The sequence below is a fragment of the Podarcis pityusensis genome (assembly GCF_964106645.2).
Source record: "Podarcis pityusensis genome assembly, chromosome: 8".
NCBI lineage: Eukaryota > Metazoa > Chordata > Lepidosauria > Squamata > Lacertidae > Podarcis > Podarcis pityusensis.
The window spans coordinates 71,443,913-71,470,028 of record NC_138033.1 but is presented as its reverse complement, the minus strand read 5'-3'; the positions used below and the strand labels follow the sequence as shown (position 1 = coordinate 71,470,028).

The 26,116-nt window shown below is 46.9% G+C and overlaps 2 protein-coding genes and 1 long non-coding RNA gene across 3 annotated transcripts in view; 1 reads left to right on the top strand and 2 right to left on the bottom strand.

The window, feature by feature from the left end:
- Positions 1-5,983, top strand: part of LOC308482833 — a 197,345-nt gene extending 191,362 nt beyond the window's left edge. The window contains exon 2 of the long non-coding RNA XR_013989442.1: positions 5,898-5,983. This is a non-coding gene — a long non-coding RNA (uncharacterized lncRNA). The remainder of the gene's footprint in view (positions 1-5,897) is intronic.
- On the bottom strand, positions 614-7,100 carry MRPL20 (mitochondrial ribosomal protein L20). Its single transcript, XM_081016332.1, has 4 exons — positions 6,871-7,100; positions 4,655-4,765; positions 3,140-3,217; positions 614-854 (listed from the first exon to the last, which is right to left on the bottom strand). The coding sequence occupies exons 1-4, from the start codon at positions 6,955-6,957 to the stop codon at positions 681-683; spliced, it is 450 nt and encodes a 149-aa protein (XP_080872458.1). The 5' UTR covers positions 6,958-7,100; the 3' UTR covers positions 614-680.
- A 3,505-nt stretch (positions 7,101-10,605) lies between these two features.
- ANKRD65 (ankyrin repeat domain 65) lies at positions 10,606-16,885 on the bottom strand. The gene is made up of 4 exons (XM_081016545.1): positions 16,477-16,885; positions 15,399-15,627; positions 13,211-13,760; positions 10,606-11,121 (listed from the first exon to the last, which is right to left on the bottom strand). The coding sequence occupies exons 1-4, from the start codon at positions 16,481-16,483 to the stop codon at positions 10,654-10,656; spliced, it is 1,254 nt and encodes a 417-aa protein (XP_080872671.1). The 5' UTR covers positions 16,484-16,885; the 3' UTR covers positions 10,606-10,653.
- Positions 16,886-26,116: the final 9,231 nt, after the last annotated feature.

The following is a 26,116-nucleotide window of genomic DNA, read 5'->3' as shown; positions in this document are numbered from 1 at the left end:
GCCCAGTGTATCTGTTTAAAAACACCACAGTTGCATATTCACACCTGTATACATTCTGCATATGCTCAGAAATAAGTTGAGAAGCTGTATCTGCTATAGATATTTTGGAAAGTTGTTAGACACCTCTTAAGATATGGTAATGAATTTTGCACGATGGCTCCCAAGATCAAGTAGCAGGTAGATCATCTGCCTTCCATGCACAAGGTCCCAGGTTCAATCCCCAGCATTGACAGACAAGATGGGGAGAAACTCCTGTCCGAAACCCTGGAGGGCTGCTGCCAGTCAGTGCAGACAACACTGAACTACACTGACCAATCATCGGATTCAGTATAAGGCAGCTTCCTACTTACTGAACTGTCAGTGGGCAGAGCCTCACACTCCACTAGCCTTTTGCCCAGTTGAAAACCAAGGCAACAATTAAAAAATTAATTGCCAGGCACAGGTTCTTCATACACAAACACACAAATGACTTCTGCAGACCGGGTTATAATCCATACACCTTAAAACGCAATGAAGAGAATCTCTGTCGCCTCAACAAATCACAAATCAAACTGGGTTGATTATGAGGGTTTGGAAAGAACTAATTTTGGATCACAGATTGAGACAGAATATATTTTTTAGTATAAATATTCCTGTTTTAATACTAGCACAACTCTACAAGCCAGCAGCAATCCCCTGCTTCATGTACATCTCACAATGCGTGAAAATATCCCTTCGGGTTCCTTTCCACCTCCCCGGGCGGCAAGAAGGCCTTCTTGTCCTCTCCTCTTGGCTAAAGAGGCTAAGGACTTGAACGTCTTTGGCTCGTAGATCGCCAGGTCGGCCAGCGTTTTCCGGTTCAGTTCCACTTGACACTGAAATATGGAAAAAAAGGAGAGAAGGGAAACTTAAGAGGCAACTCAACCTTTCTGGAAGTAGATAAAGTACGACAGGAAGCTGTTGATACGGGTTTATACCACAGTTCCTCCAAGGAGCTCAAGTTGACAATACATGTGTCAGGGATCTGTTTGCAGGGGAGGGGGGAGAGACAGGAAAGTATAGAGAGCCTCCTCCTCTGTTGAGCAGCTGCACTTTGTCAGAGTCTGGGGAGGGGGAGTTTCCAGGAGACACGGAAAACGAGAGAAAGGGGAGCCAAAAATTTGCTACCAGGGAAGGGAATGTGCAGCTTCCGTCGCATAATAATAATAATAATAATAATAATAATAATAATTTATTATTTATACCCTGCCCATCTGGCTGAGTTTCCCCAGCCACTCTGGGCGGCTCCCAATCAAGTGTTAAAAACAGTACAGCGTTAAATATTAAAAACTTCCCTGAACAGGGCTGCCTTCAGATGTCTTTTAAAGATAGGATAGCTGCTTATTTCCTTCACATCTGAAGGGAGGGTGTTCCACAGGGCGGGCGCCACTACCGAGAAGGCCCTCTGTCTGGTTCCCTGTAACCTCACTTCTCGCAATGAGGGAACTGCCAGAAGGCCCTCGGCACTGGATCTCAGTGTCCGGGCAGAACAATGGAGGTGGAGACGCTCCTTCAGGTATACAGAACCGAGGCCATTTAGAGCTTTAAAGGTCAGCACCAACACTTTGAATTGTGCTCGGAAACGTACTGGGAGCCAGATCTCTCAGAACCGTAAGATCTCCCACGCAAGGAAAAAAGGCGGAGAGGGGGTTTTCCCTGTTTTCTGTGCTGGAGGGGAAATAGGAAGAAGGCACTTCCGGATTCTGCTAGCGATTGAGGCAGACATGGTTTTGAAACTTCTGCACTGTATATAAGTTTTGCACTCAATAAAACCTGAAAAGACAGGCTGTTATCTTCGCAAGCATCCACACTCCTTTCTGACAACATGGTTCTTTCCCTCTTACCCTCAACAACACCCCAGTGAGGTAGGCTGTGAACGGTGACTGGCTCAAGGTCACCCAGAGAGCATCATGGCCGTGTGGAGGTTTGAACCATGGTCTCCTGGGTCTTAGGCCAACACTCCAGCCAGTATCCAGCACTCAGCCTAGCTGGAACCCGGTGTGAGTAGCAGAAAGAGCCTGAGGCAATGGTACAACATCTACTTTGTAGGCACAAGGTCCCGGGTTCAATCCCAGGCATCTCCGGGTAAGGAAGGAAGAGGCTCCCTGTCTGAAACCCTGGAGAGGTGCTGCCAGTCCGTGTAGACATTACTGACTTAGATGGGCCTATGATCTGACTCAATACAGTGGTGCCCCGCAAGACGAATGCCTCGCAAGACGGAAAACCCGCTAGACGAAAGGGTTTTCCGTTTTTCAATGCGCTTTGCAGGACAAATTTCCCTATGGGCTTGCTTTGCAAGACGAAAATGTCTTGCGAGTCTTGAGATTTTTTTTCGCTCCCCCCCCCCTTTCTAAGCCGCTAAGCCTTTAATAGCCTTTTAGCAGCTAAGCCGCTAAGCCTTCAATAGCCGCTAAACCGCTAATAGCGCTAATCCGCTAATAGGGTTGCTTCGCAAGACGAAAAAACCGCTAGACGAAGATACTCGCGGAACGGATTAATTTCGTCTTGCGAGGCACCACTGTATAAGGCAGCTCCCTATGTTTCCCAAAGTGTGGGAAACTAAAAAGCAAATTTTATTTTATTTTATTAAAAAAGGTTGTGGGGAAAGGAGAGAGGGAAACACACAGAACTTGCAGATAGCAAATTAAATGCAGCCTGTTATGGCCGAATAGGTGCCTAGCAACTCATGCATTTTTGCACAACGCCATTTTCATTTTTGCAGCTCCGGCTTGCTGTTTATCAAGCCCAGGGGTCAGCATACTTTTTCAGTAGGGGGCCGGTCCACTGTCCCTCAGACCTTGTGGGGGGGCTGGACTATTTTTGGAGGAAAAAATGAATGAATTCCTACGCCCCACAAATAACCCAGAGGTGCATTTTAAATAAAAGCACACATTCTACTCATGTAAAAGCACGCTGATTCCCAGATCGTCTGCGGGCCGGATTTAGAAGGCGATTGGGCCAGATCCAGCCCCCGAGCCTTAGTTTGCCTACCCATGATCAAGCCCTTTGCTCAACTGTCATTTGTGGCTTTTGGGCTCATCAAGGGAGGTGGTGGTGGTCTAAAAGGGCTATTACAGAAGCAGGCTGTATGCTAAGGAAGGGGTGAGGTAAAGCCACTTACCTGGGAGAGACCGCCACGGAAAACGTGGTACTTCAGACCATGCTCAAGTGATGCTGCTTCGATCCTGGTTTGCCAAAGCTGAAAGCAGAAACGGGAGCGTTCAGAGATACATTTACTAAGGCAGCCATGTTTCTCTGGGCTGATCTAATGCGGATGTGGGGGGGGGACTTTTTCCAGCCTGATGGGCCGCATACCCTTCTGGAAAACCGTCCAGGGACCACATGCCAGTGGTGGGCGGGGCCAGAGCCAAAAGGGGGCGGGGCATCAAATGTAATTTTTACTTCCATCTGGCAGGCTACATACACCTCTCCATCCATCCAATCAAACAAGAAACATTATCAGGGTTTAAGGACACATCCCAGTTGGCCAAAAGCACTCAAGGGGGGTAAAAAGTAGGACCAGTGAGGGGCGTGTTCTGGGGAAAGGGGGTGTGGCTTGGGAAGCGTTCCGAGGGCCAGATAGAGGTACAGAGGGCCACATTTGGCACCCAGGGCTGACCAGTCTTTTAAAAACACCTTCAATTAAGTAAAAAAGAAACCTGTTCCGTCAAAGTATACATTTTGCATTTCTTTCAATAAATGCAATTATTATTCACTGAATTTCTATACCGCCCTATACCCAGAGGTCTCAGGGCAGTTCACAGAAAAGATCAACATAAAAACCACAATATATAATCAAAATAAAAACAACAACCCAATAACCCCCCCCCCAAAAGGAGCCACATTTTAACAGGATGTCAACCAGATCAACCAAAGGTCTGGTTAAAAAGGAACGTCTTTGCCTGGCGCCTAAAAGTGTATAATGAAGGCGCCAGGCGAACTTCCCTGGGGAGAGCATTCCACTGCAGAGAAGGCCCGTTTTTGTGTTGCCCCCCTCCACACATCTCAAAGAGGCTGCTACTGATTTGGACTGGTAGGTGAGAAGGCCAGGAGGCTGACAGTAGGTGGCGCTAGAGCCAAGGGCAGGCACAGACGGAGATGAGAATGGAGGGAGCCAACTCTTTTCTGGTTTCATCTCCAGCCCCCCTGCTGAAATCTACAAAGGCAACACTAAAATGGAGGTGGATGAGACACAGGCCCACCTAGCCCAACAGTTGCCATTAATTTGATTCTGAATTGATTTTAGAATGTATTTTAATTAATTGATTGTGATTTTATGTAAACTGTGCTATTTTTATTGTTGTTAGCCGCTCTGAGCCCAGCTTTGGCTGGGGAGGGCGGGATATAAATAACTTATTATTATTATTATTATTATTATTATTATTATTATTATTATTATCATCTAGGTGAGTAAGGAGGCAGGTAGGCAGGGTCTGCTGGAAGGCAAACCGAGACTGATGGGGCAGCTCTAATGGACCAGCCTCCAATGAAGGACTGTGCTATAGTTTCTCACCCACAGAGAGAGAGTGAACACAGCAAGCAAACCACTCCTTAATCGGGCCTGCGCAAATTTCGCTGAGTTACGGGAACGCGCAAACCTCACAAACGGAGTGGCGTTTCTAGCCGCCATCTTTACCATTCTCATGTCCTTCTTTTTCCGCTGTCTGGCCTTCGTGGCGTACATGAAAGCCCTCTGGACGGCGCGGACGGCCAAGCTGTAGCAACGGTTCTTTCGCCCACGGAAATGCTGGAAAGGCAAAACACACAACACACTAAAAACAAAATACCCAAATGGTCTTCCGTTAAGGGAAGAAGGTTATCTCCTCTCACCTTGCACTTCCTCGTCGCAGAACCCTGAATATTCTGCAATTCCCAGAGCTACAATTCCCAGCCTGCTTAATAAATTACATCCCCAGGATTCTTTGGGAGAAATAAGGAGCTCTGGGTGTCATGCCCGTTGCAGGACACCAAATGTTTTGACGTATCCTAATAGGAGAGGCGGTTCTGGTTGCCCTTTTAGGATTCGCCTGCAGAATATTGTGGAGAGGGGCATTTTTCAACTTCCTTTTGGGGAAAGAAAACCATAGGGTTGCAGCCAATGCTAGTCATACTCAGAGTAGACCCACTGATAGGAAGGAACCTAAATCATGTCTGTCTATTAGCTGGTTTTAGTACAGTGGTACCTCGGGTTACATACGCTTCAGGTTACATACGCTTCAGGTTACAGACTCCGCTAACCCAGAAATAGTGCTTCAGGTTAAGAACTTTGCTTCAGGATGAGAACAGAAATTGTTCCGGCGGCGGAGCAGCAGCAGGAGGCCCCATTAGCTAAACTGGTGCTTCAGGTTAAGAACAGCTTCAGGTTAAGTACGGACCTCTGGAACGAATTACCGTATTTTTCGCCCCATAGGGCGCACCGCCCCATAGGACCCACCTAGGTTTTTTTTGGGGGGGGGGAAATAAAGAAAAAAACATTTATTTCCCCCCCAGGTGCGGGGCTGGCGCGGGGGAAGCCCGAGCTTCCCCCGACCCCAGCCCCCAGAACAGGCTGCTATCCGCAAGCCTAGGGAGCCCGGTGCGAAGTCGCACTGGTCTCCCCAGGCTTGCGGAGAGGTGCGCGAAGCCCGGGCGCGCTCTTCAGCGCGTCCCAGGCTTCGGAATGCAGGCAGCTCCGCGCAGCAGTCGGGAGCCCAGCGCGACTTCACGCCCGGCTCCGGATGGCTGCGCGGAGCTGGGCGAAGCCCGGGGCTGCAGGCACCTCCGTGCAGCCGTCGGGAGCCCAGCGCGACTTCGCGCCGGGCTCCCGTGGGCTGCGCAGAGCTTCCTGAAGCCTGGAGAGCGAGAGGGGTCGGTGCGCACCAACCCCTCTCGCTCTCCAGGATTCAGCGAAAGCCTGCATTCGCCCCATAGGACGCACACACATTTCCCCTTCATTTTTGGAGGGGAAAAAGTGCGTCCTATAGGGCGAAAAATACGGTAAGTACTTAACCCCAGGTACCACTGTATTTAAATGGTGCTTCTACGTTGCTTTGGGTGACTTTTTTTGAGCAAGTTGACTAATAAATATAAAGCATAATAATATTAACTACAGTGGGTCTTCGGTGAGTAAGGACTAGAATTGGATACCGCCCGCCCATGTGTTATTATTATTTTAAAGAAAAAAACAATGTCAAATTCAATGTCAATGCAAAGTGGATTAAAATAAATTACCTCCACCCAAAAACCGCCTTGGAAAAGGAAGTTTTAGTATGTGTTGCTAATCTCCTACATCCTTTTTTTGACCATCTCAGATCTTTTCAATAGAGAAGGGACTGGTGGAAGAAATATTGAGGACTCAAGAAGAATGACAACACCATGCAATGAGTGAAATAAATAGGCAAACACACTGAAGAATTAAAAAAAAGAAAAGATATTACAATGTCCTATATTATCTGGTGCTTCCTGCAAAGTGAACTAAGCAGACAAAAGAGAGGACGGCCTCCAATGCTAATGCTAATAATAATAATAATAAAGTTGTTTGTTGTTGTTGTTATTATTATTATTATTATTATTAATTGTTATTATTTCAGCCCCTAAAACAGACCTGCGAGGACGGCTCAGCTTAGAGGCTCGGCCCAAGGTCACCCCCCAGGGCCCTTCCGACACTCCCGTTAATTTCGACGGGTCTACTCGGAGCAGGGCTTACTCGGAACACAGACCAGGAAGCAGGCCTACCCACCGCAGAAGCTAGTAAATGAATGGATTCACGTGGGCAGCGAGGAAACAGGCTGCAAAAGGGCAAAGGAGCTGGGGAGGGCAATAGGGTGGGCGTTATGGGGAGGGGGGAGCAGGGCACCGATCCGCAGTTCTTACCCGTGCATGCTTCAGCACCTCCTGCTTCCGCCAAAAGCGATCGGTCAAACGGGCCCGGACCCAAAGGCTGGCCGTTAGGAAAACCATCCCAGCCCGCTTTTCCCCACCGTCTCCTCCTCCTCCTCCTCCTCGGATTTGCAAGGAGGAGAAGCAAGGGCGGAAGCCACGCGGTGCAAACTGCAAGGCTTCCCTTCCGGGCTTGCAAACAGCGGCGATTTGCAACGCTGTGCAAAGGGAGAGTCGAAGAGGCTGAAGGCAAGCGCGCGCCCCCTGCCTTCCGCTTCTCTTTGGGACTCCCTTTTATGGGGTGAGGGGTATGGCGCGGGTCTCCATCGAAATCAAAAGAACAGAAAACAAGACGCACCCTACCTTTGGAGCACCAAAGAGCGCCCCCCAAATATAGGAACGGTAGTTTTGTTAAGGGTGCTGGGAACTGTAGCTCGCTGAAGCTGCTGTTCTCTGCGGGTTTTGTTGGCAGGGAAAGGAACGTGTTCTAAATGTATTTTGTTTTAGGCTGCCAAGAGTCTTATAATACTATGCTTTATCCCACCTCAGTCAAGGGGAACTGTAGTTTACCCGTCCCAGAGCTACAGTTCCCAGCACCCTACAATTTCTAGGATTCTTCGGGTGGGGGAAGTACTATGTACTAAATGTATGGTACAGTGGTAGCTTGGGTTATGTACGCTTCAGGTTACAGATTCCGCTAACCCAGAAATAGTACCTCGGGTTAAGAACTTTGCTTCAGGATGAGAACAGAAATTGTGCTCCGGCGGCGTGACGGCAGCAGGAGGCCCCATTAGCTAAAGTGGTGCTTCAGGTTAAGAACAGTTTCAGGTTAAGAACGGACCTCTGGAATGAATTAAGTACTTAACCCGAGGTACCACTGTATTTAGGGAGTCAAGCGTCTCGTAATGCATTGCCCTACCTCCGCCCTGGGAACTGTAGTTTACCCCCTCCCAGAGCTACAGTTCCCGGCACCCATAGAAACTACAGTTCCCAGGATGTGCTTTAAACGCATGAAATGAAGTTGTTGGGGCATATTAAAGACTAAGGGCTGTTTCCAGGTCATTGAGGCAAAGATTGTATGCAGCGCCAGTCCTATTCGGAATACAGTAGACCCACTGAAATAAAAATAATAATATCTAAAAAGGAAACAAATAAAATTATTATCTATACCCATTTAAATCAATGGTCCTGACATTAATGTCAATTAATGTCTACTCTGGGCAGGATTAATTTTGGGCATAGCCCTAGCCCCACTTACCTGGGAGCAAGTCTCACTGGATTAACAAGGCTTTCTTCTGAGTAGACATAGGAATGCGCTGCAAGGGTTGCAAGCCAGCGTTTGTCAGAGCAGATCCCCTGAAAGGACTGTCTGGCGTAATGTAGTCCGAAGTGTCTCTTGTTGGGGATTTTGCCACTTACACACCCATTTTTCCTCAGATTATGGTTGCCTCCCAGCCATCATGGCTAGTAGCCACTCATCTTCTTACCTTCCATGAAAACCTTCTGCTTTTGGAAGAGTCAGGACATAGGCAGCTGTGGCAGTCATGTTTTCGCCAAAATTCTGACATCGCCTGATTCACTCGAAAACAGTGCCAAAAACCTGCAATTCGGCCCCTGCACTGTTTGGCGGTGCTAACCCCATGTTTCACAGTAGGCCATAAAATGAGCCCTCAGTGCCCTAACCCGTGGGGTCACTGTTTTGCCAAAAACCCGACGTTGTCCAATTAACTAAATGGACGGAGGGGTAAACTATAGTGCTGTACTGACTGAGTTATCAGACATAGTTCATATATGACCAATCCGTCCATTTCCATCCTCCATTTCCCATCTCCCCAATCTTAAATTCAGTTTTCCACATTCATGCAGCAATTTCCTACTTATTTATTGTGTTTATTTTTAAAATCCTCGTGGAAATCCGAAAGCATTTTCATGCTAATTTCTCCCAATAAACACAGTTTTGCTAAATTTCCCCTTACACATCTGTGTATGCTGACTTCGCTAACGCATTTTATTCATATATATTTTCAAAAATGCATGCTCTCCCGTAATGTCTGTGTTTTTGTAAACATTGCTCGGTTGGAGAACTGCATGGCAAAATTCAGAGAAGTGCAAATTCTGAAGGATGCCTGTGGTTTGGTCTGCGTATTGTTCCGGAAAGTGTGAATTTGGTAAGGTAAAGGTAAAGGGACCCCTGACCATTAGGTCCAGTCGCGAACGACTCTGGGGTTGTGGCACTCATCTCGCTTTATTGGCCGAGGGAGCCGGCGTCCAGCTTCCGGGTCATGTGGCCAGCATGACTAAGCTGCTTCTGGCGAACCAGAGCAGCGCATGGAAATGCCGTTTACCTTCCTGCCGAAGCGGTACCTATTTATCTACTTGCACTTTGACGTGCTTTCGAACTGCTAGGTTGGCAGGAGCAGGGACCGAGCAACAGGAGCTTGCTCCGTCACGGGGATTTGAACCGCTGACCTTCTGATTGGCAATTCATAGGCTCTGTGGTTTAACCCACAGTGCCACCCGCATCCCTTGTGAATTTGGTAGGTTCCCCTTTAAATGCCAAGTGAATCAATTCTCTTCCCCAAACTCCACCAGGGAATCCCTTTGCCATCATCATAATCAGCACAAAAACCAGTTAGAGAATTTAACACATCTCCATAGGAAACTGCCATATACTGAGTCAGACCACAGGGTCCCCACTGAGTGGCAGCAGCTCGCCAGGATTTCTGTTGGGGGTCTTTTCTAGAGCCCTATCTTTTGCCCAACCTGGCAAAACAATCACCAGGGCCACAGATGGGTGTAGCCTGAGGAGAGTATGTGTGGTTAGTGAGGGGTGTGGCTTGAGGAAAGAGGGTGTGGTCTTGGGAGGGACTCAGTGGCCAGCAAGAGAGACTTGGGGGCAGGTGTGCTGTGCTCCACCTCCAGAGGTTGCCTAGGACTACGCAAAGCTATTTCCTCTCCCTTACATTTATTTATTTATTACAGGCTTCCTCAAACTCGGCCCTCCAGATGTTTTGAGACTACAATTCCCATCATCCCTGACCACTGGTCCTGCTAGCTAGGGATCATGGGAGTTGTAGGCCAAAAACATCTGGAGGACCAAGTTTGAGGAAGCCTGATTTATTACATTCACACTCTAGGAGGCCTATACAATTCTCTTCCCATGTTATCCTCACAACAGCCCTGAGAGGTAGGTTAGGCTGATGGACTGGTGACTAGCCCAAGGTCACCCAGTGAGTTTCATGCCCGTGGGGGGATTTGAACCCTAGTCTCCCAGATTCCCAATACCAGAAGGAGAATCTCCACCCCCATTGTTCAGCCCAGACACTGAGGTCCAGCTCTGAGGGCCTTGTGGCGGTTCCCTCACTGTGAGAAGTGAGGTTACAGGGAACCAGGCAGAGGGCCTTCTTGGTAGTGGCTCTCGCCCTGTGGAATGCCCTCCCTTCAGATGTCAAGGAAATAAACAACTATCTGACTTTTAGAGGGCATCTGAAGGCAGCCTTGTTTAAGGAAGTTTTTAATGTTTGATGTTTTATCATGTTTTTAATATTCTGTTGGGAGCTGCCCAGAGTGGCTGGGGAAACCCAGCCAGATGGGCAGGGTATAAATAATAAATTATTATTATCATTACATTTTAACTGCTATACCCGACTGGCTCTCATACACCCACCCACCAGTACTGTACCGATGTTACAACTGAACCACTGTACATCAAACCATACATAACAATACTAAAAAGGCAAGCATTTAATATGTGATCAGACCAGGCAGAGGGCTGAGTCAGGAGGCTATAGAGTTACAGGAGGGGGGAGACTGAGGTGGCCCAAGGTCCTCCAGGCTAGGGATGCCTCCAGGACTTGTCCTCTCTGAGACCAGCTCCTGTGCTGTCTCCTTCCACTGAGTCCTCCGGAAAAGGCTTGCCCCCTTTGCCAACAAGAGTTCCATCAAAGGGAAGTGCCCTTTCTCTGCAGCCAGGTGCAAGGGGGTTTTGCCCATCCAGCCAGTGGCGTTGACGTCTGCCCCCTCGTCCAGGAGGAAGCTGACAACAGCGACGTGGCCGTGGCTGGCAGCCCGGTGAAGTGGAGTCAGGTTGAGGTGGTCCCTCCCATCGATGCTCGCAGCACCTTCCCTGACCAGGGAGGAGACAACTGGCAGGTGACCCTCAGTCGCAGCTTTGTGGAGGGCAGTGCAGCCGTGGTGGTCAGTCAGGTTCACAGCTGCTTGACTCTGCAGCAGAAGCTTCACCATCTAGTGAAAGGGAGAGGAAAATACAGTGGTACCTCGGGTTACATACGCTTCAGGTTACATACGCTTCAGGTTACACACTCCACTAGCCCAGAAATAGTGCTTCAGGTTAAGAACTTTGCTTCAGGATAAGAACAGAAATCAGGCTCTGGCGGCATGGCAGCAGCAGGAGGCCCTGTTAACTAAAGTGGTGCTTCAGGTTAAGAACAGTTTCAGGTTAAGTACGGACCTCTGGAACGAATTAAGTACTTAACCTGAGGTATCACTGTACAGCAAACAATGAGGGACTCACGTAAGCCCCGGACACCACTTTATCCGTAAGTTCTCTAATGTTTCAGGGGCCCCTGAGCTGCCATAACTGGCCTGCACGATAGGGGAAAGACTAAGGGGGAGGGAGTAGGAGGGAAGCAGACACAGAGAGACGCAGGCAGAAGAAAAAGGCTGGAATGGACCTGCAGCTTCTGCCTACATCTCTCTCTGGAAGCATCTCAAGTAGAAGCTGCAGGTCCATTCCAGCCTTTTTCTCCTGCCTGCATCTGTCTCTTCTCATCACCTTTTTGCTCATTCTCTAGGACAGGAAGATGAAGAAACCTTGATCTGCTTTGGTCAGCTGGGGTGAGCTCATTATCTGGTTAGATCATGAACATTGGCTGTATCTTTGTAAAGTCCTGGCAAAAAATTTGGTGCTTTGTGTTTCATTTTTTAAGTTTGTATTTTTTAAATTAAAGTTTAGTTGTTATTTCTTTTTCTGGAAAAAATAATCAATAAGCTAATTTAAGTTTTAGCTTCTTTGATGAAGAAAAAGAATGTTCTTTATGACTGAGTATGAGTATGTACTCAATACATGTTTGGCTTAAAAAAAATCTTCCCCAAAGCCTAGGTGCACACCTGAGCGCATGGGTAGGCTAACTAAGGCCCGGGGGCTGGATCCGGCCCAATCGCCTTCTAAATCTGGCCCGCGGACAGTCCGGGAATCAGCGTGATTTTACATGAGTAGAATGTGTCCTTTTATTTAAAATGCATATCTGGGTTATTTGTGGGGGCCTGCATGGTATTTTTACATGAGTAGAATGTGTGCTTTTATTTAAAATGCATCTCTGGGTTATTTGTGGGGCATAGGAATTTCTTCATTTTCCCCTCCAAAATATAGTCCAGCCCCCCACAAGGTCTGAGGGACAGTGGACCGGCCCCTTGCTGAAATGTTTGCTGACATCTGCTTAGCGAAATGCAAGCTTATGACTTTTCCACCATACTGTAGTGGCAAAACCAAAGTGCAGGATCCTTCAATGATAGCCATGCTTCCTGACCGCCATGTCCCCTTCAAAGATTTTCCTGCCTTAGAAGGGGACAAACTATAGCTCTCATCAGCCCCAGCCAATGTAACCAGGGATCATGGGAGTTGTAGTCCATTAACATCTGGAGGGCATATTCCAATATTTGTGGAATATTGATTTATAACCAATTATTTTTGTGGGCTGACAAAGTGAAGAGTAACTCTACTTGATATTCTGGGAATATGTAATACGGTGGCACCTTGGTTCTTGAACTTAATCTGTTTCGGGAGTCTGTTCGATTCCCGAAATGGTTTGAAAATCAAGATGCGGCTTCTGATTGGCTGCAGGAACTTCCTGCACTCAATCAGAAGCTGCAGAAGCCGTGTTGAACGTTCAGCTTCCGAAAAGCGTTTGCAAACCGGAACACTCACTTCCGGGTTTGCGGCGTTCAGGAGCTGATTTGTTCGCGAGCCAAACCATTTGAGTACCAAGGTTCCACTGTAGTTATATAAAAGTCTAAGCAGAAATTGAAATATGTACTGATGGGAAATGAAGAAGGGGGGAAATGAATGATAAAATGTTAAAATATTTTAAGTATTGAAATGGAATTAGGAGAAGTACGTAACATTCAGCAGGAAGGGAGGAAAGAGAAACATCATCGAAGCAGCGTAGCAAGTCAACTTAAAATTTGTATTAAATTTGGATTAATTTGCTAAAATCTTTGAAAAGCAATAAGAACTCATTGGCTAACATCTGGAGAACACCAGAGGCTCCCACCCGTGGCTGTATAAAGACAACAAACAAACAAATAATCTAACCTCATGATGGCCGTTGTTAGTAGCAATGGAGAGCGGCGTTCTCCCTAGGCTGTCCTGAGCATTCATGCTGGCGCCTTTGGCAAGCAAGAACTTCAGAGCTTCCGTTCTTCTGCTCTCGGCTGCTACGTGCAGTGGTGTGACACTCCCTCCGTTTCCTAAATCCGGGCTGACGCCCTGCGATATCAGCAGGTCCACAATATGCAACCGGTTGTTGGCCGTCGCCCAATGCAGGGCCGACCACTGGCGACGGTCGAGGCCGGTCGGGTCCGTTCCGTGCCGCAAGAGGAGCTGCACCACCAGGGTGTGCCCGTTGGCAGCGGCGAAATGGAGCGGGGTGAGGCCTCCTTTGGTCGGCGCCTCCGCCGCTGCACCCCGGCGCAGGAGGAGCTCCGCCACTTGGCTGTGGCCACTCCAAGCGGCGCAGTGGAGAGGCCTGTAGCCGGAAGTGTCGCTGGCATTGGCCAATGCTCCACGCTGGATGAGAAACCTCACCATCGTGGCACTACCGTTCAAGGAGGCGGCGTGTAAAGGCGTCCAGCCATTCTCATCTCTGAAAGGGTGGTTTCCCGTTACTTATTTGTTTTGTAAGAGTTATATACTGCTTGGTTGTGAAATGGAATGGAACAGCAACCTCGACGCAGTTTGCAAGGAGAATGAAACAAACCATTGAAAACAACTATAGTCAAACTTCGGTTGTCAAACATAATCCTTTCCGGAAGCCCATTCGGCTTCTGAAATGTTTGACAACCGAGGCGCGGCTTCCGATTGGCTGCAAGAGCTTCTTGCACTCAAGCGGAAGCCGCGTCGAACGTTTGGCTTCCAAAAAAAGTTCAAAAATGGGAATACGTACTTCTTGGTTTGGGGTGTTCAGGAGCTGAAACGTACGATAACGGAAGCATTCAGGGACCGAGATTTGACTGTATTTAGAACATTCAAAAATTAATTGACACTATCGTTAAGCTTTAAAAGCAGGTTAAAACACTCATCCACATTCTGTGTGGATAGGTTTCCCTAAGCTAAGTTGTTTTTAAGCAGGTGAGGGGGCCTGCCTGGTGTCAATCATATGACGCTCCCCCTGCAGCCCTTGCATTGCCTTCTCAAAGTTGGGTAAGTGAGGCACTGGGCTTTGGAAAGGAGGCCTAAGGGATCTGACAGAGTCCTTCAGTTCTCCTGCCTCATTCCCAAAGCCTGGTTAGTGCTTTCCCAGCTTTGGGAAGGAGGTAGGAGGGCTCTGGGACCCTACCAGAGCCTCGTCCTCCTTCCCAAAGCCAGTTCCTCACTTAGCCAATTTTGGGAAGGCTGCTCGAAGGGGTTTTTTGGAGGGCGGTGGCGAATTAGGGTCCCGCTCTCTCCCACCCGTGCAAAAATGCAGCGTGCAGCCTGCAGGTTTCGTGTCGAATTACTGTTGCGGCCCCCTTGGTATGAGAAGTTCAGACCCTCCAAGTGTCCCTATTTTCCTGGATTTACAGCCAGTTGTCCTGGTTTCTGATTTGATCCTGGAATGTCTCATTTTTTCCCTTTGGAAGTCCCTATTTTCATTGGAGAGATGTTGGAGGGTATGGGGTTATGCGACCCCCCGAGCCAAGGGAAGTTTTTAAATGTTTTTAAATGCTTCATGCTTGATTACATTTTTATATATGTTGGAAGCCGCCAACAGTGGCTGGGAAAACCCAGTCAGATGAGCGGGATATAAATATAAATATAAATATAAATATAAATATAAATATAAATATAAATATAAATATAAATATAAATAAATATAAATATAAATATAAATATAAATATTCAGTGCTTTTTTCTGGAGGGGACGCAGGGGTACACATACCCCTAAAGTTTTTCTGATTCTTTGTACTTTTGTCCATTTACTGTATTTATTTTCCCCGATTTGAACTATAAAGTGGTGATTTTCTTGAGTCAAAATGAGAGTACCCCTAAACATTTTTTAGAAAAAAGCACGGACTATAAATATAAATAATATAGATATAGATACAGATAAAGATATATAGATATAATACTGTAGGACGTCCCTATTTTCATCAGAGAAATGTCAGAGGGTATGGAAGTTGGACCTTCCTGTTCTTAACTAATAGCGTTGCTGACTCATAGGTAGCGCTACTGCAGGCCCAGTGCATGCACTTCCTCCAGGACACCAGAAGGGGCAGCAGAGGGCCCTCCCCTCTCACCTCACCTGCTCTCTGTGTCCGCCCCTTGCTTCAACAGCTGCTTGACCAGGTGCGTGTCCCCATTCCGGGCCGCCCGGTGCAGCTCCTTCCAGCTCGGTTGCACAGCAGTCGGGATCAGGTGATTCTCGGGGATAAATTTGTGGCTGTGCTCCCCAGTCAGGGTCCCCTCCTCAGCATCCTCCTCCTCGCTCAGCACCATCCATTTCCTTGCTGCCTCGGCCTCGACTCTGGTGCCTCTCAGGAAGAAGGACAAGTAATCCGTTAAGATGCTCTCAATCTTGACAATACATATTTGACCATAATATAGACATGGGAATGATTGTGGAATATAGATATAAAATTTACAGCGTGTTACAGTTTAAGAGCAAATTACAGTGGTACCGCTGGATGCGAATGGGATCCATTCCGGAGCCCCGTTCGCATCCTGAAGCAAACGCACCCAGCGTCTGCGCGTGCGTAGGTCGCGATTCGCCGCTTCCGCGCACGCGCGTGACGTCATTTCGAAACATCATACATACATCACAGAAGGGGTGTAACCTAAGACCCTCCCCCCAGATACATCATACCTACATCACAGAAAAGGCGGTCTAAAACAGAAATTTGAATGTTGTTTTTCCTGTCTGCCAGTTATCTGATTGTCTTTCCTGATAGCCTGTCCCCCATTAAAATGCTGATTACTCAATTCCTGAGACAATGGGAAGGCTCCCTTGCAGGGAAAACATTTGGTCAGTGTGGGAATCAAAATGGTTTCAGGTCGGTCGTCCTGTGCTGATCTATGTACATGCTTGGTGGGTACACTTATGAACATTACCATACATCTAAGACCTCAAAATTACTATCACAATATTAGCCTCTTGTACATCGGCAAAATTTACATTCATTGCTCCACCCACTTCTGCCTTTGGCCCCGCCCCATGCCTCGCATGTGACCTTGTGATATCCCAGGGCATCATACTGGATCTAGAAAGTGAGGGGGGGTATCACATCTCTGCACATAGCAGCCAAGAGTGGAGGAACTGAACCTCCCTTTTGAGAACATTATCATTTAATGGAGAGAGCGAGACAGAAATATATTTTTCTTACCAGTCATTTCTCTTCCACGGCCGACTGGCGCTCTTTTATTTATTCTGAGGTTGCTCCCGAACAAAACGTGGGCGGTTCCCTTATCCCGTGGGTTCTGAGTGCGAGGAGGCGCGCACCGCTGTTTGCTCCCCAACACTCGGCTGTCCTCATGCCCCAAGGTCGTCTCTCCTGCTTCTTGGAGGGTCCTCAGAGCAGCAACTCTCAGATTTGTTTGTGCAAGCAAAGCTTCGATCGAACACACAAATGGACCATTCCTATGGAAAGGAAACCGGCTACCAGACCATATTTTAACCCCGAAAGACTTTGCCCCATTAATATCCAGCCCGTTCAGAAGCAGAGCCAGCCAGCCAGCTCCCTTCGCCTCCTTGTTTTGTTACGATCCGTGCATTCTGGAGTGTACCGAGAGCTGTTTATTTAATGACTACTGTAAATGGATTCTAAGAAGAGGGAGGGGTGCCTGACCGCTAATGGTTAATAGGATATTGGCCTGACAGACTTCTTGGCTCCCTGCCTAGGGCACATTTGTGAGCTCTTCCAAGTCGAAGTTCTGAAACTGTAGATCAGGGGTGGGGAACCTTTTTCACATGGGGGCCCTTTTAAAAAAATAAAAATAAAAATATCCTTCTCCTCATAACACTAGACTGTGTGAACATCCAATGCAGCAGAATGTTGGACTCTTCAGGACAGTTAAAAGAAGGTAGTTCTTCATGTAAAGGTAAAAGGTAAACATAAAAGACCCCTGGATGGTTAAGTCCAGTCAAAGGCGACTATGGGGCTGCGGCGCTCATCTCGCTTTCAGGCCGAGGGAGCCAGCGTTTGTCCACAGACAGCTTTCTGGGTCATGTGGCCAGCATGACTAAATTGCTTCTGGTGCAACAGAACACCGTGACGGAAACCAGAGTGCATAGAAACGCTGTTTACCTTCCCGCCACAGTGGTACCTATTTATCTACTTGCACTAGCATGCTTTCGATCTGCTAGGTTGGCAGGAGCAGGGACAGATAACGGGAGCTCACCCCATCGCGGGGATTTGAACCGCCAACCTTCTGATCGGCAAGCCCAAGAGGCTCAGTGGTTTAGACCACAGCGCCACCCGCGTTCCACTTCTTCATGTAGTGCCCAGTTAAACTATGGAACTCACTTCCACGGGAGGCAGTGGAAGCCACCAAACTATATGGCTTTAAAAGAGGACTGGACAAATTCATGGAGGGCTGGGCTAACGAAGGCTAATCACCATGATGGCTATGCTCTACCTCTGTGGTCAAAGGCAGTAATTGATTTTCAATGGGCTCTTCTTATGTTCCTGACTGTAACCGAATCCTGAAAAGACAGAGGTGTCATGTATACTGAGTTCTCATGCCCAGGAGGTGGGGAGATGGCCTGCCCTGGACAGTGTTGCATCCCCTGGAAAGTGCAGGTGAGCAGCTTGGGGGGTGATCCCAGAATCAGCGCTGTCACTAGAGGTGCCTCGCTTTCCCATGCTTTTCAGGCAGAGATGTCTTGGCCACTGTACTCCATTCTCTGCTAACTTCCAGATCAGATTACCGCAATGCATTCTACATGGGGCTTCCGTGAGTTTCCCCCTCACTGTGCTGCATTTCCCAGCACCATAAGCAAACTACAGTTCCCAGGATTCATGTCTCTGTGTGTGTATATGAGAGAGAGAGATGCTTGAAATGTGCATTGGATGTGCTTTAAACACAGTGTGGATCTGCAGGGCCACCCCTTGTTTAGCTGTAAGTAAGCAGGCTGGCAGGGGGCTGGGTGGGCAGACTAAGATTGGTGGGGCAGTGCCCTGTTTGCCCTAATGGACCATCCTTCACTGGTTCAGAAGCAAGAGGGATTAATTATAGCGTCATCCGTGGAAGGTGGGTGGATTCTTTGGAAAACCTGGACAGAGGCGGAACGGGATGGAGTACAGGGTCAGGTTTGAGGTGCTGGTTTTGACCTTTAAAGCCCTATGTGGCCTAGGACCCATGTGCCTACAGGACTGCCTCTCCTGGTATGCCCCGCGGAGGACCTTAAGGTCCACAAATGACAACATTTTGGAGGTCCCAAGTCGCAAGGTGATTAGATTGGTCTCGACTAGGGCCGGGGCCTTTTCAGTACTGGCCCCGACTTGGTGGAACACTCTGTCGCAAGAGACTAGGGCCCTGCAGGACCTGACATCTTTCTGCAGGGCCTGCAAGACGGAGCTGTTCTGCCTGGCCTTTGGTTTGGACTCAGTCTGACCCTTATGTTTCCCTCCCCTTATGGTTTTGATCTATGGGCTACTTTTAAATTGAGGCTGCATTTTAAATTTTATTTTAACCTGTATTTTAAATTGGTCCCCCCCTTATGTTTTTATTGTAATTTTACTGGTGTTAGCCACCCTGAGCCCGGCTCTGGTCGGGAGGGCGGGAAATAAATAAATAAATAAATAAATAAATATTAATAATTATTATTATCCTGACAGTGGGCTCTATGCTGAACACTGAGCAGGAGGTCCTGCTTTTACTTGCTAATGGTGTAGGATGCAATCCAGCTTTCACGCCCCACCTGGTTCTGCCTTCTGATTTTGGTGTAGGCAGGGGCACCGGAGGAACATAGCTGTCAACTTTTTCCCTTTTCTTGCGAAGAATCCTATTCAGAATAAGGGAATTTCCCTTAAAAAGGGGGAAGTTGACAGCTATGCGGAGGAGCAGGCATCAAGCCATTTCCCTGGTCTGAATGACTCTCTTGAAGCTGCTATATTCCTCCCACTGGGGGCGGATGTCGGGCAGATGGGACCTGAGGCAATCAACAAAACAAGCAACTTGTTCCACCTGATTGCTGGTAAGTTGGCAACAACAGCAGCAGCAATAACTGAGCACTGGTGCTCAGAATGCCAGAGGTTACCTTGTTGGGCCCCAGTGGAAAGAGGTTTATGATTAAGTCCCTGCTATTGCATCCCTGCACCCGAGCCCTGAAGCACGACCCCTCTGAGAAGATCAAGTGCTGTGAGGAATAGCAGGTCGCTGCGCAACAGGAAGAACATCGCCGAGGAGGCATGTCGGAGCATGCCAGACTGTCTGTAACAAGATCTCCTGGTGTTGTTTTGTTTCGTTCTGGTAAAGTTGGCATCTCTCTGGTCCCAGGTCACCCACCCAGAGCTTTCTGGGAGTGACAAGACAGCTTTGCCTGGCAGATCAAGTCTGGGCTACGGGGGTTGTTTTTGTAGTTAGTGGTTTAACAAACAAACCCTCAGCACCTTCAACAAACCACTGTTTCCCAGATTTTTTGTGGGAAGCCATGACGGTTTGAAGTGGTATGATACGACTTCAAATCTATAATGCAGACAGGGCCTGACACAGATACACAGAAGAAGCCCTCCATAAGACTCCCTTCTCAGCAGAGTTAACAAACGGCAGCAGCTCCTAGGATTCTTTCTGTTCGGGATATTTCAGACAGAAATTCCCAGGTGTCAAAAAAGGTTATTTACTGTGGTCCGTGTTTTGTTAGCCCCCAAATGGAAAATGAGCGAGGTCCCAACTGAAGAAGAATGGCAACTTAAGCTGACGGAATATGCCCAGCTTGCAGACCTAACTTATAGAATAAGAGAACAAGAAGAACATACATTTGGAGAAGATTGGAAAATGTTTATTGAATATGGGGGGGGGGGGGGGATTTGTGCACTTGAAAACGTTGGCAGCATTAAGATAAATCCAAACAGTGTAAATAAGTTTTGATGGATGTACTAATGGGATACTGAATGGTTTCATTTATGTAAAATATGCAGGTATTTGTGGTATGCAAAATGAACCACGGAAAGAGAAGAAGGCAAGTCATTGATATTTTAAGGATGTTTCAATGAGTATTCAAAATTGTAAAACAGAAAATTTAATAAAAATTACACACACACACACACACACACAGTGTGACATCATAGAGCTTTAAGTGTCTGGTGCGAATGGCGCCCGAGTCATCACCATGCCCCTGTTGTAAAAATAAGGACCATTTCTCCAGCTGCCCACAAGATGGAGCTCTGAGTACAAGTGAGGAGGAGTTGCTTAAGAGCAAAACCCGGTTTCTAGATGGGTTGGTGGTGTTAGCCTATTGTGATGAGGATGGTCTTGCAGCACCAGAAAGACCAGCACATTTATTATGGAATAAACTTGTGCATCAGAGCCCACCATCAAGTTGCATGAAGAGTTACCCACAGTTGGCAAGTGCATATACAGAACCATAGAATTGTGGGCTTGGAAGGGACCCTGAGGATCATTTGGTCTGACCCCCTGCAATGCAGGAATAGGCAGCTATCCCTTATAGGGATCAGACCTGCAACCTTGGTGTTACCAGCACCATGCTCTTACCAACTGAGTGATACCTAAAATATGTGCACCTAATTCAGGATCTCAGAGTTGAAGCCCGGTCAGAAGTTAACATTGAAGTTAACAGACAGGACTAACCGAGGTTCATGCATTTCAACAACTTAACTGGATACGACCCCCAACAATAAGCCTCAGAGATGTCATGCGTGGGCGTGACACTCAACGATGCATCATGTTGTGTTTAACGACAGCAGCAGAACTCGTAATCCCTTTCTTTTCAAGATTTAGATAACCTGGTTAAGCTTTAGATGAGCTGTCAAGAGTCTTTAATTTCTCCCGGCTTTGGTCTGGTTCGAAGCTCTTTCTCTGCTCTTCATTATGCTGTGACTCCCTTCACCTGTTTCTGATTTTATTGTATTTAGAGCTGGTTTTTATTGCATTTTAATGTGTTGGGTTTTTTTATATTGTGATACACTTTGAGGGCTGCTTTTATGGCTGAAAGGCTGCATTTAAATGACTTTAAAGGTAAAGGTAAAGGTACCCCTGCCCGTACGGGCCAGTCGTGTCCGACTCTAGGGTTGTGTGCCCATCTCACTTAAGAGGCCAGGGGCCAGCGCTGTCCGGACACACTTCCGGGTCACGTGGCCAGTGTGACGAAGCTGCTCTGGCGAGCCAGTACCAGCGCAGCACATGGAAACACTGTTTACCTTCCCGCTATAAAGCGGTACCTATTTATCTACTTGCACTTAGGGGTGCTTTTGAACTGCTAGGTGGGCAGGAGCTGGGACCGAACGACGGGAGCTCACCCCGCCGCGGGGATTCGAACCACCGACCTTACGATCAGCAAGTCCTAGGCACTGAGGTTTTACCCACAGCGCCACCCGCATCTGCATAAATGACTTTATAAGTGAGCAAAAGCAATCAGTAAGATCCAAATATACTGTAGTTGCTTTGGAAGATGATAATCAGGCACCCGCGCAACATGACCAGTCCAATGAAGCTGATGTTGAAGAACCATCGCTTCAAAACTGGTGATCTTTGCTTCTTCCAGTACACTGCTACTAGTTCGCCTGTCTTCTGTGAATTTTGAGGTCTTAGATATATGGTAATGTTCATAACCGCACATACATAGATCAGCACAGGAAGACCGGCCTGAAGCCATTTTGATTCTTAAACTGAGCAAATGTTTTCTCTGCAATGTCAAAGTGGAAAAGCCTCCCCATTGTCTTTTCCTTCACAAATCCTGTCTTAAGGGTATGTCTGTGTTTGAATAGGGTGTGAGCCTGTGACCTGGCCCAGGAACTAAGTATTTATCACTACAAAAGATTGGCCAGGCTACCCAGGAAATCCAATCAAGTAACCTGCCAGACAGGAGATAAACAATGACAGCAGAAAAACAACATTCAAATTTTCTGTTTTAGACCGCCTTTTTGGTGATGTCGGTGTGATGTATCTGAGGGGTCTTAGGTTACACCCCTTCTGTGATGTATGTATGATGTTTTTTGGGGGTGGTCTTGATCTACAGGGTGGCAATTTAAAAAGTCTTTATAAGGCCTTGCATGCCATTTTTCTGGGTCCCTCCTCTCTCCTGCAGGTGAGAGGAGCACTCTGTTGCAACAGATCAATAAAGATCAAGCATACAAGCTGCTTTGCTCCTCAGTATTCTCTGGTTGGCCTCTGTTATTTTCTCCTACCAATAGGGAACCTATGTAAGGACTCTATATGGGCTCTTGGATACCCCATAAGGGAAAAGGGCAATTTTTGTTTAAAACACCTGCAAGAAACCGCCTCGCCCCTAGTTATACCACTGGTGCAACATCCACTCGAAATGCTGACCCATGCCAAATTTCCTCTTCCAGTCCCACCCCTATTAAGGTTGGCACTGTTCCATCACCTTATGAAGGACCCGTGGAAAAGAAGCTCAAAACAGACCCAACCCATCTGTATAAAACTTGCTTCTGGGAATGCTCATGGAGAGATGGATCTTATCAGCCTTTGAATGTATTCTGCTAATCTACATTAATGATTACCCTTGTCAGCCAAGAATCCGGTTAAGTTTTCAAGGGAAGGCAAACTCACTGCTGTTTACAACTCTCCCAGCCTCATTTGCAATGCTAAAAGGCAGCTGGGAAGGTAATTAAATGATCCGTCTTCCCTCCGAGGCGCATCAGTGTTGTTGCGGGTGGGAGGTGTCAGGTATGAAAGAGGGGGAAGCTGGGCTGTTAATATTATCTCTTTGCCTTCATGAGATCCGGTCTAGTGGTGCGGCTACCATATTACTAGGTAGGTGTTAGAAGAAAAACTGCTCCCTTTCCTTTATGGGTTATTCCGGAGCTCGTATAAGTGGATTCCCTATTGGTAGGAGAAAATAACAGAGGCCAACCAGAGTATATTGAGAAGCAAAGCGGCTAGTAAGCCTGATCTTTATTCAAGGAACTGTTGCAACTGGGTCCCCACTCACCACATGCAGGAGGGAGGAGAGAACCCAGAACAATGGTGCGCAAGCCCTTATGTAGACTTTTGAAATTGCCCACCCTGTAGCCCAAGACCACCCCCCCCAACATCATCCATACATCACAGAAGGAGGCGGTCTACAGCAGAAATCCTGTCTGCCAGGATACCTGACAATGGTCACTGATTGCATTACCTGGGCAGTCCGGCCATTCTTTTGTGATGGTTAATGTTTTAGTTCCTGAATCCAGGTCACAGGCTCACACTATTCATACACAAATACACCCGTAAGACAGAATTTGCAAGCAAATGACATTGGGAAGGCTTTCCCCATTTGCCTCCCTTTCTGCAGAGGAATATTTGAGGTCACTGAGAGAGTCAAAATGGCTTCAGGATTGCTCTCCCATACTATTTCAGATACGTGGTTCATATAATTAGATATGTGTGCATTCATGAATATTTATTCTGTATTTGAGACCTTAAAATTCTTATAACACAGGGTTCCACTAGGAACTCATTCACCCAGTCGATCCAAAAGGGGTTGAATTCGCCACCCAGGGCATCAGCTCTGACCCTATCTGCATATTACATTTAAAGCAGTATTATAGAATCGTAGAGTTGGCAGCGAACACAAGGGTCATCTAGTTCAACCCCTTGCAACGCAGGAATCTTTTCTCCAGCGTTGGACTCGAACCCACGACTGTGAGCTAAGAGTCTTAGGCTGTATCTAAACTAGGCTGCAACCTGACAATTTGCATCTGGGTGTCCTGGGTGGGAGGGATAGGTATTCCAGGAGAGTGATTTATACAGCATTATAAAATATAATTGACATATGTTTGCCTTCCCCAGCTGCCAGCTGCCATTCCAAGCCAGGGAGGTGGGGGGGTGGCTGAGCAAAATTGATTCAGAGCCGAGGGTTGGGGGATCGCTCTCTGTCTAAACACTAGATAAGGTTCATTACCGCTTATCCTTTTTCGAAAGCCACCTAAGGGAATGAAAGTCTTTATTACACAAGCTGGTAGCTCGTTTTTCTTTCCTCCTGAAGATTCGGCTCTGAAATGTCCTTTCTTTTACTTGTGTTCCAGCAAAGAGCATTCATCATGCCTGCTTTTCATTACAGAGGTGGTGCCATGGGGGGCCAGGGTGGGTAAGGGCCCCTGCCCCTCAGAGAAGCCGGTTGCCCTCTGCCTCCACCCTGTGGCTTGAAGGAAAAGCCACTTTCCCATATAAACCATAACTGAATTGTAAACTACCATGGAGAATAAGGTTATCCATGGCTACTAGCCACAATGGCTAGGTTCTCCTTCCACTGTCAGAGGTGGTTTGTGTCTAAATTGCTGGGAATCACAAGTGGGGAAAGTCAATGGTGTAGGAAGGGGGGTGTGGTGGGTGCAGGCAGCCCCGGGTGTCATCACTTAGGGGGTGACAAAATGGCAAAAATATGTATTTATTTATTTAAAAAATGGGCTCATGACACTTTATATCATTGCATTTTGTACATTTTGCAATTCTAATTACACTCATTACAAAATAGCTCAAAATTTTAAAAAACAGATAAAGGTAAAGGGACCCCTTACCATTAGGTCCAGTCGCGGACAACTCTGGGGTTGCGGCGCTCATCTCGCTTTACTGGCCGAGGGAGCCGGCGTACAGCTTCCGGGTCATGTGGCCAGCATGACTAAGCCGTTTCTGGCGAACCAGAGCAGCGCACGGAAATGCCGTTTACCTTCCCGCCGGAGTGGTACCTATTTATCTACTTGCACTTTGTTTTTGTTTTTTATAAATATTTTTTATTAGATTTTCTTATACAAAGTCAGGAATGTAATACAAAAAAGAAAAAAGTAAACATAGAAAAGAAAAAAAAGTATAGAAAAAGCCAACTTTCTAAACCATTTTTACCAATCTAACCGGACTTCCCCACATCTTCCGGACCCTGCGTTCTTTACAATAAAAACATCAGCAATTTGTTACCTTGTTTCATACCTTATTGTATCTTTCAAATATTATGTTTCTAAATTCAGAATGCTATTTCCCAATTACTTATACCTTAAAATAAACATAATAAAGTTACTTCAAATTTCTACCTTGTCTTTCTTATAACTTAATTTCCAGTTCATCAAATCTAGTTGCTGAAGCTAAAATTTCCAAATCATGCACATTCTTAACATTCATAGAGCTTATAATGTTTTTGCAAATAATCCTTAAATTTTTTCCAGTCCTCTTCCATTGTTTCTTCTCCCAAGTCTCGGATTCTGCCAGTCATTTCTGCCAGTTCCATATAGTCCATCAATTGCGTCTGCCACTCTTCCAGTGTGGGTAGATCTTGTGTCTTCCAGTACTTTGCGATTAGGATTCTTGCTGCTGTAGTTGTATACATAAAAAAGGTTTTGTCCTTCTTTAACACTTTCTGGTCTACAATGCCCAGGAGGAAGGCCTTTGGTTTCTTGGGAAAGGTATATCTAAATACCTTTTTTAACTCATTGTAAATCACTTCCCAGAAGGCCTTCACTTTTGGGCAGGTCCACCAGAGGTGAAAGAATGTCCCTTCAACCTCCTTACATTTCCAACATTTATTGTCAGACAGGTGATATATCTTAGCAAGCTTGACTGGGGTCATGTACCACCTATATATCATTTTCATAATGTTTTCCTTCAAGGCATTACATGCCGTGAATTTCATTCCGGTAGTCCATAACCTTTCCCAGTCCTCAAACATAATGTTATACCCAATATCCTGAGCCCATTTTATCATGGCTGATTTAACTGTCTCATCCTGTGTGTTCCATTTAAGCAGCAAGTTATACATTCTTGAAAGTACCTTAGTCCTAGGTTCCAACAACTCTGTCTCTAGTTTCGATTTTTCCACCTGGAATCCTATTTTTTTATCCAATTTAAAAAGCT